General features: G+C 38.1%; 2 protein-coding genes across 3 annotated transcripts in view; one reads left to right on the top strand and one right to left on the bottom strand.

Annotated features, from left to right (window-relative positions):
- Positions 1-5,752, top strand: part of MCMBP (minichromosome maintenance complex binding protein) — a 64,665-nt gene extending 58,913 nt beyond the window's left edge. For both annotated transcript variants that reach the window (XM_081247323.1, XM_081247324.1), the window contains exons 15-16: positions 3,346-3,434; positions 3,840-5,752. In XM_081247323.1, the coding sequence (XP_081103449.1) occupies positions 3,346-3,434; positions 3,840-3,966 (216 nt within the window). In that variant the 3' untranslated portion in view covers positions 3,967-5,752. The remainder of the gene's footprint in view (positions 1-3,345; positions 3,435-3,839) is intronic.
- A 697-nt stretch (positions 5,753-6,449) lies between these two features.
- Positions 6,450-14,535, bottom strand: part of INPP5F (inositol polyphosphate-5-phosphatase F) — a 106,154-nt gene continuing 98,068 nt past the window's right edge. The window contains exons 16-20 of the mRNA XM_081240270.1: positions 12,804-12,875; positions 11,724-11,797; positions 11,173-11,301; positions 10,501-10,588; positions 6,450-8,703 (exon numbers count right to left, since the gene is read on the bottom strand). Of these exons, the coding sequence (XP_081096396.1) occupies positions 7,548-8,703; positions 10,501-10,588; positions 11,173-11,301; positions 11,724-11,797; positions 12,804-12,875 (1,519 nt within the window). The 3' untranslated portion in view covers positions 6,450-7,547. The remainder of the gene's footprint in view (positions 8,704-10,500; positions 10,589-11,172; positions 11,302-11,723; positions 11,798-12,803; positions 12,876-14,535) is intronic.

A 14,535-nucleotide genomic window follows, 5' to 3' on the forward strand; every position in this document is an offset into this window, starting at 1 on the left:
TCTCCATGCAGATTTTAAGATTTTTTGCTCTAGTTCTGTAAAAAATGTCATTGGTAATTTGATAGGGATTGTACTGAATCTGTAGATGGCTTTGGGTAGTATAGTCGTTTTCACAATATTTATTCTTCCAATCCAAGAACATGGTATATCTCTCCATCTGTTGGTATCATCTTTAATTTCTTTCAACAGTGTCTTATAGTTTCCTGCATACAGGTCTTTTGTCTCCTTAGGTAGGTTTATTCCTAGGTATTTTATTCTTTTTGTTGCAGTGGTAAATAGGAGTGTTCCCTTAATTTCTCTTTCAGATTTTTCATCATTAGTGTATAGGAATGCAAGAGATTTCTGTGCATTAATTTTGTATCCTGCAACTTTACCAAATTCACTGATTAGCTCTAGTAGTTTTCTAGTTTTCTGGTGGCATCTTTAGGATTCTCCATGTCATCTGCAAACAGTGACACTTTTACTTCTTCTTTACCAATTTGTATTTCTTTTTCTTCTCTGATTGTCGTGGCTAGGACTTCCAAAACTATGTTGAATAATAGTGGTGAGAGTGGACATCCTTGTCTTGTTCCTGATCTCAGAGGAAATGCTTTCAGTTTTTCACCATTGAGAATGATGTTTGCTGTGGGTTTGTCATATATGGCCTTTATTATATTGAGGTAGATTCCCTCTGTGCCCACTTTCTGGCGAGTTTTTATCATAAATGGGTGTTGAATCTTGTCAAAAGCTGGTTTGGTGGTGCTGAATTCTCTTAGCTTCTGCTTGTCTGTAAAGCTTTAGATTTCTCCATTGAATCTGAATGAGATCCTTGCCAGGTAGAGTAATCTTGGTTGTAGGTTCTTCCCTTTCATCACTTTAAGTATATCATGCCACTCCCTTCTGGCTTGTAGAGTTTCTGCTGACAAATCAGCTGTTAACCTTATGAGAGTTCCCTTGTATGTTATGTGTCATTTTTCCCTTGCTGCTATCAATAATTTTTCTTTCTCTTTAATTTTTGCCAGTTTGATTACTATGCGTCTCGGCGTGTTTCTCCTTGGGTTTATCCTGCCTGGGACTCTGTGCTTTCTGGACTTGGGTGGCTATTTCCTTTCCCACGTTAGGGAAGTTTACAACTATAATCTCTTCAAGTATTTTCTCTGGTCCTTTCTCACTCTCTTCTCCTTCTGGGACCCCTATAATGCGAGTGTTGTTGCGTTTAATGTTGTCCCAGAGGTCTCTTAGGCTGTCTTCATTTCTTTTCATTCTTTTTTCTTTATTCTGTTCCGCAGTAGTGAATTCCACCATTCTGTCTTCCAGGTCACTTATCCGGTCTTCTGCCTCAGTTATTCTGCTATTGATTCCTTCTAGTGTAGTTTTCATTTCAGTTATTGTATTGTTCATCTCTGTTTGTTTGTTCTTTAATTCTGCTAGGTCTTTGTTAAACATTTCTTGCATCTTCTCGATGTTTCCTCCATTCTTTTTCTGAGGTCCTTGATCATCTTTACTGTCATTATTCTGAATTCTTTTTCTGCAGCGTTGCCTGTCTCCACTTCATTTAGTTGTTTTTCTGCGGTTTTATCTTTTTCCTTCATCTGGTACATAGCCCTCTGCCTTTTCATCTTTTCTGTCTTTCTGTGAATGTGGTTTTTGTTCCACAGGCTGCAGGATTGTAGTTCGTCTTGCATCTGCTGTCTGCCCTCTGGTGGATGAGGCTATCTAAGAGGCTTGTGCAAGTTTCCTGATGGGAGGGAGTGGGGGTGGGTAGAGCTGGCTGTTGCTCTGGTGGGCAGAGCTCAGTAAAACTTTAATCCACTTGTCTGTTGATGGGTGTGGCTGGGTTCCCTCCCTGTTGGTTGTTTGGCCTGAGGCAACCCAGCACTGGAGCCTACCAGGGCTCTTTGGTAGGGCTAATGGCAGACTCTGGGAGGGCTCACGCCAAGGAGTACTTACCAGAACTTCTGCTGCCAGTGTCCTTGTCCTCACGGTGAGCCACAGCCGCCCCCCCCCCCACCTCTGCACAAGACCCACCAACACTAGCAGGTAGGTCTGGTTCAGTCTCCCCTGGGGTCACTGCTCCTTCCCCTGGGTCCCGATGCACACACTACTTTGTGTGTGCCCTCCAAGAGTGGAGTCTGTTTCCCCTATTCCTGTCGAAGTCCTGCAATCAAATCCCACTAACCTTCAAAGTCTGATTCTCTGGGAATTCCTCCTCCCGTTCCCGAACCCCCAGGTTGGGAAGCCTGACATGGGGCTCAGAACCTTTACTCCAGTGGGTGGACTTCTGTGGTATAATTGTTCTCCAGTTTGTGAGTCACCCATCCAGTGGTTACGGGATTTGATTTTATTGGGATTGTGCCCCTCCTACCGTCTCACTGTGGCTTCTCCTTTGTCTTTGGATGTGGGGTATCGTTTTTGGTGAGTGCCGGTGTCTTCCTGTCGATGATTGTTCAGCAGTTAGTTGTGATTCCGGTGTTCTCGCAAGAGGGAGTGAGTGCATGTCCATCTACTCGGCCGTCTTGAGCCGATCTCTGTCATTCCCTAGATTTTCAATGGTTTTGGTTAGCCTGCTGTTTGCTCCAGCTGTTACCCAATGTCTGGGATGGCTAAGATGATCAGTAGTTGCTTCTGATTGCTTTTGATAAACTCTCTGGGGGAATAGGCTATTCACAGTGGGCAAGTGCCAAGTCAGGTTAAATAAAGACAGGCTTGCAAATGGATTCCTCCTGGGAACCACCAGACAGTCAAATAAGAACAGTTTTCTGGGAATGGTGATTTGACAGAGCTCCAGCCCCATGGCCCTCTCCAGTGGTTGCCAGGCTGTCTGTTTTCAGGGCTGCTTGGAGGTGGGTAGAGGAATAGGGCAAATTTAAATACCTCAATGCTCACTGTTCTTCTTATCTTTCTTGAAAAAATGCTCCCCGAATTGTTTCAAGCATCTGGTTAATGTTTAGAGTTTTGAAGAAGCTGATTTTGATCATTTTGCCAGTGTTCTTGTTCCCTTTAATGGTGGTGAGGATTTTCAGAGGTCCTTACTTGGCGGTTTTTGCTGACGTCTCTCTTCCCTGTGTTTAAAGGCATCATGTTTGCTATGCAAGTTGCTGGCTTTTATCTGTTTGCCTGGTGTTCTCAAATGAATCTTGAGTTTTGTTAACTTTGTTTAGAGTACTTTCCTCAGTGGTATAACTTATGTGTAAAGTTTGGTTTTCAGGCCTTTTACCCATATTACCTCATTTGTCTAAGATGCAGGGTGACTTCCTCATTTTCACATCAGGCAAGGCACCACGTTACCTTCCTTTTCCCTACAAAATGCAAATGTCGTTTCCTCATACGGACTAATTTTAAAGTTCATTTACTGTTTTGATAAAGGCAGTTGAAGATGATTTTGTGGAGATGCGCAAGAACGATCCTCAGAGCATCACTGCCGACGATCTGCACCAGTTGCTCATTGTAGCTCGGTGAGTGTACATGTCCACGATTGCCTTTTCAGTGAGCTGTAGATAAATCTGCTTATTTAGGATAACTGAGGCAGACTTATAAAAATGGAAATGAACTTTTTCCTTCTAAAAATCCCTTGTGAAATGACTCACTGAGGGGGAATCAGTGGCCAGGGATCACCTCCGTGGACCAGGCACGCTCCCTGTTCTCCACACACTTCAAAGAGGGAATCACTCTCCAAATATGACTCTTCAAGTGTTCCTTTGTAGAAGTCTAACTTGGTTGTTGAGTTCTGTAGTTACCAGATGGTCTTGTCTTCCACAACAGTATTAAAAAAAAAACTTAAAAACCAGTAGGTTTTTTTTTTTTAAAAAAAGTCATTATTCTAAATCTAGACTTAAATTTGTTTCTGTATTTCAAACCAGGTTTCTGTCTCTCAGTGCTGGTCAGACAACACTGTCAAGAGAACGATGGCTAAGAGCAAAGCAGCTGGAGTCTCTAAGGAGAACCAGGCTTCAGCAGCAGAAATGTGTGAATGGAAATGAACTGTGAAGGTACTGACATCTATGAAAGAGTAATGGGCAAATTGTAGCCACATTATTGTAAAATTCAAATATCATTTATACCACACTGTTTTGTAGATAATTTGTATCAAAAAAAAACCAATGTCTTTTCCTGAAATCACACCCGGTAACATCTAAAGTTTATATGATATTCAGTAAGGGCTTTTTCCTTACTGATTTTATGGAGCTTTTGAAGTTTGTTTTATAATTATATAAATTAGTAATGTACAAAAATGTATTTGATATTAAAAGTTTAATATTGATAATGTTGCTGATTATACCATTTCCTTAGTTTCCTTAGCTTCAGCTAAGTCATAGGCCAGACTCTGTTGAAATGCTAACATCAACATCATTTGAAGAAAATTGTTGCAATTCCAAAGTCAGAGGAATTGTTCACTTCAGATTTTTATGTCTTTCCAATGCACAGTGGCTGTGAGTGTGTACAGTGGTCCAGGTTTGGGGAATGGAGCATACTTGCCATAATTCACATGATCCTGTGAAATTCTGTAATATCATTTCCCAGACATCTAACCACAGCTTTCTTCCATTTAACAGTTGTTAACAACATGCAAAACAAGTCTTTAAATGGCAGTGGTTCCCAGACTTTTTGGGTTTCATGGACCAGTAATACTTCCAAAAATTGTGGGGATTGACAGAGTTGCCAATTTATTTTGCCAAGTAATCTGAAAGAAGTCACTGTATTCTCACTCTTTTTTTTTTTTTCATAAAAGGACAATCTTAGAACAAGAGATGGTCCTTTAAATGGAATAAATGTAGCTTTTTGAAAAAACACTACATTGTCCTTATTTTTCTCATTTCACTCCAGTGCATCTGGGAACCACTGTTTTATGGACTCGCTTAAGGGAATGCTGTCTGCCCTGTGAAGTTGTTTTGCCCAAATAGGAAGAGGACAAAATTTATTTAACTTTTTAAAAAATGCCTTCTTTAGAAAAAAATGGTTTTTAATTCTTTTCCTTAATAAATATCATTTAGTTGCTGTGATTACATTGGATTTTGCACTTTTTATATAAATTTATCAGTTAGTTCCAGATGTATTAGATGAACTCATATTATCTGCTAGTCCAGGAATGCCCTGATACAACTGTATGTAGGTAGGTTTTCCCCAAATTACAGTTTTAATACAGATTTTCAAAGGAATAAAAATACTATCCATAGCTAGAAAGTGAATTGATACAGTATAGTAGTATAAGTGGCATCAAGAATCTTTGGAAAGGTTAGAACATTACTTTTAAGCTATCACTGGTTATATATAAAGATTAGTTTCTTTTAGTTAGTAACTTACTTAGTCGGAAACATTAGAGATCAGTTAAATGATGACTTAAATTCTGCACCCCCCCTGGCCCCCCAAGGCCTAAAGTGATATTGCTAACCAAGAAAACAGGGTCAGCCTTGAAAATGGAATTTATTATGCCTCATGAACTGAAGTGAACATTACTAGTTGTTTAACTTTTCCTAAAACTCAAATCTATTTTTATAAACTAATGTAAATAATCTGTTTATATTTAGAATTCTAACTGGTTTTCATTTTTATAACTGGTAGACTAGACCTTCCTTAAACTTTTAGAAATAAAACGAAGGCTCAACTGGATTTGTGGGAATAAAATTCAAGAGTAGCTGAGTTCCTGTGTGTTTACTGTGCCAGTGTGAATCGTACTTTACCAAAGAGAAGTACGTCATTTGCTTGGTCTTACAGAGAAGTCCCCCTGAAAGGAAAACCCCCTTTCAGATAAATAAAACTTCCTAAATTACTAGTACTTTGGGCTGTTTTTCATGAATTATGAGACTCACCCCATGTGATCTCCTGTGTGGAAAACCATTACCAGAGGTAAACTTCAGTATGAGAGCTGGTGCAGCATGGCGTCCTCCCTCTGAAGTCCCACTCAGGTAAGAGATTAGTACTCTGGGCTTCAGAAATCCTTTTCTCCTTGGACAGTGAAGTTTGTTGTTCCAATGCAATGTTAATCCTATTTGAAGCACCGGGAAACTGAACAGACATCTATATATTATCACCTTGATTGAAATTAAATTTTAGTTTTAATTTTAAAATTATCTTTAATTAATTTAGTTTTAATTTTAATTCCTTAATTTTAGTTTTCAAAAATCTCTTTGGAACTACTTTCTTTGGAGCTTAAAACACATACTTTTTATCACCTGACCTTGACTATTTTTCTCTCATGTTGTAGGACATCTAATAGTTTCAAGAAAAGGTGGTAAGAGAAAAAAGCATTCAGTTTCGATGTTTGGTTTTTAAAATTTGATGGTTTGTGATCCATTTCATCATTTTTAAAGTCATGAAAACACTTCAAATGAGTAAAGCATTATTAGGAAAGGCTGGGACCAAGTGTTGAGTTGTGGCAAACTTACCTTGCTTCCAAATTCTTTAGTCTGACATAAAATACCAAACCTTTATCTTCAAAATATTATTCAAGGAATTCTCATAGACATTGTCACTTTAAATTATGATGATATTTTATTTTAAATAGTCACAACATCTGACACTTCAAAAAAGATACCACTGATAAATAACAAAAGTGGAAATATCAAAGATACAACAGACATAATGTTTAGCTGAGAATCATTTCAACAGAGTAAGGCTCTAAAGATATCAGACAAACCAGTACTTGTTTGGAATAAGGTGTGCCACTTTCTTACTGTATAGGCTTACAGACAAGGCCCTGGTTCCATGTGGTCAAGGTTACAGTCATAAAACCTAAAGTTTTAGCACAGTTGTGCTTCAGACTAAACTTTCAATAGTTGTGCTCGTCTACACAGGATGTTATGGACTGCCCCCTGCAAAAAATTACAACTTGAAAGACTTCTTTCAAACATTACCAGTATCCAATATGTATACAAATTAATAGGTGCTGGTGCTCACATCTGACAGCTCAGGTTTTATGACTGACAAGTCTTAATGCTCCTAGATTTTGGGGTGTACAAGGTAGCAGTATTTTAAATTTAAGTACAATGTGGGGAAAATTAGGATCAAATGGGCATTTATTTCTTGACTGTAGCGCCATTAGCCCTCAATTAACTCTTTATAGGGAATGGTTAAGCCATCAAAAACTTAAACCAACAGTTTTTCTATTAAAATGCTTCGCCATACTAGTAACACTTTGAAGTCACTAAAAACTAAGTCTTTACCTTGTAGAGGAAACACACAGAAATGAACTGACAAACAGAAAAACAAGTTATGAAAAATGCTAACCACCTAAATGGATCCATGTCCACCGTTTGTGTCTACTTCATAAATTCTACCCACCCACCCCACTCCAAAAAAGGTTCAGGTTGTAACGTCCCAAAGTAATCTATTCCTGAATTACTTTTAAAGAGACAAACTGCTCTGTAGTGTATAAGCTACTTAGGTCTACACATTCTAGGATGATGCACTTCCACTGTCCTAGCTCTCAAATTTGGTTCAGTCTCCTTTTAAAACCTTTCCAACATAAGCATGATTAGAATCTGTGATCCCTAGATTCAAAGACAGTACAGGTTATATGACACCTTCTTTTGGGATTAAATAAAAGCCACAGGATTCTGTGTGGCTAAAAACTAAATCTGAATTATTCGTGTCTGGCATTGAGTAAACATATTTTTAAGTTCATTCTGCTGGACTTCATTAATGCCTTCAGGTTCTGCAGGGCTCTTCTGAACCTTTGCCACTGCAAAGCTTATCCCCTGGGTTAATCCAGCTTGGGTAATATTAGCAACCTGGACCATGGAACTTCGAATCTTTGCAAAGGGAGAGACCGCTCTGCTGCTACAGCTCTCTGAAGGAGAAGGAGTTACGTGAAGCCCTCTCTCAAGTTCAAGTGTGCCAGATTCGGAGCCGGGGGTCTTTTGAGATACGACTGAATGCACTGGTTCAACTGACAAAAGCTGTGGGCCTGCTGCAGAAAAAGACACATCTAACTGAGATGGTCGAGAAGGTATCTGTTCCGCTGATTCAAATTGAGTTTCTTCGTTAGAAACTTGATTGGTCATTTGATTTCCTTCCTCACTAGCCTGCTGAGAAACAGACCTGATTTCTGATAGCTGGGTCATTTTGTTTTGTGCATCTTGAACAAATCTGTGGCAATAAATATCCACGGGCTTGGCAAAGCCAGTCAACGTGTGTATGTTGTCAGCAGAAGGACTTTTCTTCAAAGACGACTCACAGCCTTTTCCAAGCCCACTTTCATGAGCAAGAGTAACCTCTGCAGGAACATGAATGCTAATATCAGTGCTGCTAATAGACTGGGATCGACTGCCTAATTGAGGTATTGAAGCAATAATACCACAACTAGGGAGAACATAGTCCACTGGCCCTACATTCTCTAAAGAGTTAGCTAGCTGCCTGTCTTCATCAGACTTGGAATTTGTAAGGAATTCATCAGAGTGGTATGAGTTATTATCTGAAGACATTTCCCCATCTGACTCTGCCTGGGCTTTATTATCCATCACACTAGTGTTTTCCATGGTTTCAAGACTACTATCTGATTTCCAAAGATTTACTTTTAAGTTTGGTTTTAGAAAGTTAACTTTCATTTCAGGTTTTGTAAAGTTTCCTAGCTTTCGTAGATTGCCAATATTTACATTGGATTTGGTCTGTTTCACTTTTTGATTTAGAGATGAAAATTTGCTCATTAAAAATTTTTTTCCCTGGGCCAAAGAGCCTTGATTTTGAGATCTGATGCCAATGATGTCTTCATGAGGTTTGCTGCTCTTCCTACAAATTAGAAAAGAAAAAAGTTAATTTCCCATGGAATCCAATTATTAATGTAAGTGAAAACTCTTATTTAAATTGGCCCCAATTTCTTAAAAACCGTACACTGCTAAATGATAAACCCAGATAACCCCTTGGACTTGACGCAAGAACATTCATGTCCAGTACAAATATGTGAGCTATATACAATTTTACATACAAAATATTGTCATTTCAACATATAATCAGTATTAAGAGATGATTAATCAGATATCTTAATCTTTCTTAAACTAAGTCTTTGGAACAGCCAATGCATAGTATTTTATATTTTACAACAGGGCAGAAGCCTTTGTAAGTGACACTGACGAGTCACCCCCAGGCACCGAATGGAATGGGTGGCCTGGCTGTGTGACTTGAACCCCAAGTTCAGCAAGCAGGCCACAGACATCTCCCGCACATGCTGTCATCTTTCTCAAGCAGGCCACCTGGTGCACTGAAGAACCACCCTGTGGAAACACTACATCTGCAATACTTTAATCCTACTTAATGAAGCGCTTCACAGTAATTAGATGAATTATGTTGAGTTCTTTGGCATTCAGCGAGGAGAGGGAGGTAATGGAGGAGGGGAGGGAGGCTTCCTAACAGTAGCCTCAACCTCTGCTTTTGCATTATTCTGAGAATAAATGTTTCCAGGAAAACCCCACACCCAAAATTTAGACTAGTCCCATTTCAAAGGCTCCACAGCCATATGTGGTGACTGACTACAATTTGGGGCAGCACAGACAGACCACAACAACAATCTAAACCACCAGCAAAGGCAACACTAACTATAGACAGGTATCTACAGCATCTTAACTAAAGTGTCTACACAGTCCAATTTTGCTGAATTCAGGTAGAGCGGGGAGGGGAAAGAATGCCGTTTCCTTATGTTTCCTGTGGGCTACCTGGATTTAGTTTAGAAGACTTGGGACATTTAACATAACTGCACTTAGTGTTTTCTTCTCTGGCATCCCTCATGGCTGCTATAAATAAGAAAAAAGTCAGTGCTATTTACCACACGTCTTAGTACACTGGTTCCACACTTGGTCATGCAAGATCGCTGGTCGTGAGAATATTTCATAAAAATTATGATGTTAAAGAGCTACTTACTAATAGTAGCTCTTTATAGATTCTATAAAATTTAAATAATCTCATTCAATTAAAAAAAAGAGCTACTGAAATAATTATTTCTAACAGAAGACAATTTTCCTCTAGATGACCAAATGACTCTCTTTTCTAGTGGAATGTGGACTTTAAAACCTGCTCATTAGATGGAAACCCCACAGATTTTAAATGTAAAATAATCTGTTTACGGGCATTCTTTTCCAAAATTCAAAAACCTAGTGTTCAAAACATACTGGCTGGTTATTTTCTCTAAAAAGTTATTTAAATTTGAATGTTCCCTCTCTTAAGGGTATATTTAAGCGTTTCAGAATATATCACTTGTGGCCATAATTTATTTCATTTATTATTATTATTACTATTTTGGCCACACTGAGCGGCATCCAGGATCTTAGATCCCTGACCAGGGATCGAACCAGCAGCCCCTTGCAGTGGAGGCACGGAGTTCTTCTTAACCACTGGATCGCCAGGGAAGTCCCATGGCCATAATTTAAACAAAATTATTACTTTCTGATCCACGAAGATATGATACTTCTCCCTCTAAATACCGGCACAGTATCATAATGTGATTTCTCTCCCTTTTGCAAATACTTTAAAAGAAGTAAAACTTTAATTTTCTCTGAAGAATAAAGACATTACTATCCAAAATAGTACACTTACCTCTCAAGCTTTTTCTCTATTATAGGCACGTCTGATCCCATGGCTTGCTTGGTGATCTGCAGCATCTCTGCAATGCACTGAAGGGTATCTGAAACCCAAATACAGTTGCTTGCCAGTGTCTCCAAAAACATATTTAAAAAGTAGCAGTTCTCAGAACTCCAAATGAAATTTGTAATCTTGTAATTAGATACAAATTTGTTATAATTTACAGAAAAATGCTACTTGTTCATCACTCCCCTAATTCAAAATGTTCTAAAATTTTAACAGAAGACTAAAGAACAAAAGAACCAAATCAGTTGCAATTAAAAGTTTATTCTGAAACCCTCATCTATCCAAATACTGCTAGATGCTGAGGCAACAGCCGTGAACAAGACAGGTGTTGTCTCTGACTACTATCCATGAGAGGCGTATGTGGTAGGAAAAGCCATGACACCCATAAGGCCAAACACACTGAGAATTCCCATAATAAGATTCCCTTGCCCCAGACTACATCATCAGTTCAAATAATGTCCCTGCATTGCTGGGAACAAAGCTGCTATTTCACGATCTCAAATCACAAAGCTGTTTTCCTGGATCATTCAGTTGGTACTGGGTATGTACAGTCCCCGAGTCCACTTGGGCTTATAAGAGCAGAGAAAAAGTTATCACTGAATACTTTCATCTCTCCGTTACCTTTTCCATCCTCTTCTGGGTTGCGCATTACAGCCCTCAAGGTGTGGAAATAGCCACTTGCTTCTTTATATCTGTAGTGCAGTCGCATGCAGGAGAACTTTGCCTTACCAAAAAGAGTGGGTTCAGGACCTAAAGACCCAAATGAATACATGTAAATCTTTCACGTAACATTCACTTTCTTCTGTATCTTCAAAAGACTGACAAACATTCATCAATTATTTAGCACTTTTTTCTTCATAATCTAAATGAGAGCGCATGCTTATGATTTGGTTTCATGACATTATAAATAAAAATTCTTCAGTCTCAAATATTTAAACTGTCTCTATCCCAGGGTTAATCTTCACAAGGCAAGTAATGAAAGAAATATAGTTATTATTAGACTATATCCATCACTAATCTCTCAAAATCAGAAGGGAATCCTAAGAAGTGGACTACTTAGACTATCCCCTTCTGATTCTAATAAGATGTTATACCACGTGCTTAAATAATGACCCACTCTTAGAAGAAACAGTATTTGCTTTCTATGACTTGGTTAGTATGTTAAAATTTACCTATTTCAATTTTTTCCAGGTCTTCTAGACTTAGTCGTTGATACTGGTTTACTTTGTCAACTTCATCATCATAACTAGACAAAGGGAAAGAGAGTAAAAAGAGGATTAAAATCAAAAGCATATTTGGCTTGTCAGCTGAGGTATAATAGCAGCAACTACTATGCAGTTAAAATCTTCCACAGTACAATACATTCTGGGGTAAAGAGTTAAACAAAAATATTTTAAAAACTAGATGAGATGAATACTGTGTGTATATATATATACACACACACACACACACATAAATATATAGTTCAACACCTAAAGGAAAATCAGTTTATACATCTTACACTAAAAGAAATCAAAACAACAAACCTAAAAGGAGAGAAAAACACATACATATACTGAAGCTATGTATTCCTGATACAGCAGATAAATCTGATATCCAAAATCAAGAATAAGAAATCCATATGATCAGTGCCAATAGGCATCTGGGCCAATGACTGAAAAATGACAGTTCACACAAGGCCAAAAAGAAAGTGAATATGTATTTGAAAAAAATAAACCTCAATTCTGGTAAGGCTGTGAGGAAGTACTTGTATTTCTGCTAGTGCCATTGTTAACTGGTAGTCTTTCTGGAGATCAATCTTGCAATAAGGCACAAAAGTCATATAATTCATCATACCCTTATAATCAGAAGTGCATGTGCACACACAATTATCTGCACATAGACAGCTGTATTATTCATAATAGCAAAAAAGATGGGAGTATTTTAATGCCTAACAGTGGGGAAACGTTTAACTAAGGTATAGTAATAAAAAACAATGCTATATGGTCATTCACAATAAAAATATGTGGAATACATCAAAACTTGAGATCTATAGGAAATAATACTAAAAGAACACTTATATAACACTGATTATAAAGCACATTTTCAAACTGAAGTCAGTGATGTAACAATTATGTAAGGTAAAGGGGTTCAGTGAAATTTCTTAATATAATATTAACAAAACTAGATTCTTTTTTTGTTACAGATTCTCAAAAGGAAATTTACTCGCATTAAAAAAAAAAGTAAAAGCTTTAAATCAATAAGCAACTTACTAGGCCACGTAGTAGGCGGAGTTAGAAAGCAGTAACAGCACATCCACATCTCTGTGAGTAGCATCAATGAGGCTAAACAAACATGACACAGGGAATTAAATATTTTTGCTTTCATTTACCTTTTTTTTCTACAGCAGATGCACTTATGATAAAAGATTGGAGGGGCTGGGGTGGGGGAAAAAAATCAAGTAATCAATGAGTCCTACTTCCTCAGTTAAATATATACAATCTATCCATCTGGAAATTTTAAACCGAAAAACCAGGAACCCAGTTGAGGAAGGTGGGGTAGGTGAAGGAAAGGACTGGAGCTGAGAAGAGGTCCCTTCTCAGAGAGGCAGCCAAGGAGGAGAGAGCGCTCAGGGGAAATGGGATAATGGGGGCGGGGGATTGGATGATGGTAGAGGGGGTAAGGGTTGGAAAGAAAGGAAAATGTGAGGCTGAGAAAAGAGAAATGGTCCAGGTCATCTCACATGACCTAACCTTCAAAATGACACTGCACATTTAGGGTATTTTTACACTCATGTAGAATGCATCCGTTGAAAGAACTTTACGTAAACGTAATGTTTATGTGCAAAAATGGAACCCAGCCCAAACTACTTTGCATTTTTCTTACTACAGATTTACTCAGCTTTTAAGGAATAAGTAAACATTTCTTTATTCTAAGTCCATTTTGCCATATTTTATTTCCACTCTAAAATCAAGTATCAGAATAAGGGATTAACCATTAAACCAAATACTAATTTTTTTAAAAAGGTCAACACAGAAAATCTACATAGTCAACAGATAACACGGGCAGAATCCAAACTCAAACTTTCATCTACTATTAAAACAGCTTTTCCAATCAAAACGTGAAATTAATCCACACCTCTTATACTGTTTCTCAAAATTCCACTGTTGGAGTGGATATTTCTGCCTTAGAATTTCATAGCTATTTGCAAAGACTTACCAAATGCTACTGAAAAACAAATGGAAAACAGGAGGGAGAAAAAATCACTTCTAGATGGAATTTAAGTCACGTACATAATCTGCGTAAGAATGAGGTCACTGTTTAACGTACTGCAGAGACGACTTCACCAAGATCTTCAAGTGCAGGATTTTACCTCGGCAGCACGTTGCTGCAGCGTTAACTCTAACAGTCTTAATCTAAAATAACAAACGGACCTCAATTTTCACCAAAAATGTGCCCCCAAAATACAACTAATTAGGTCAGAAGCCAGAACCCAGTGAATACACAGTTCCAAAATATGAGCAATAACCAACCAACCAACCAACGGTAAAGAAAAAACCATAAATTCTATGATTTGGGCAGGCTCACTGAGAAGAACACAGACTAATGACGGAAAACGTAATTGAGTTGTGCGCGTTGCTACTTACGTGCACTCTTAAAATTGTCGCTTGAGCCAAGCTATAAAAATTACGTCACGACACGTACTGTAATATGAAATAAATTCTAACCCTACTAATTAGTGTTACTTAATCTTAGCTTCTATTTTGACACTAATATTTACATCGGTCAAACATGATCTCGGTCAAAAGCATCCTGTCCGGACGAAAAGCACTTGGCACGTGACAGGCAGTCGAGAAAAATGTCAGCCCCCCCCCCGCATTTTTATCGACGTATAAGCTGCAGTAAATACTTAATTTCCCTCCCCGCCACCCTCCGCCCCACTTAAACAGGAAAAAAACTCAGAAAACAGAAAACCCACACTTTTTTTTTTTTTTTTTAAACACT

This window comes from Mesoplodon bidens, assembly GCF_964165515.1.
Source record: "Mesoplodon bidens genome assembly, chromosome: 1".
Classification (NCBI taxonomy): domain Eukaryota; kingdom Metazoa; phylum Chordata; class Mammalia; order Artiodactyla; family Ziphiidae; genus Mesoplodon; species Mesoplodon bidens.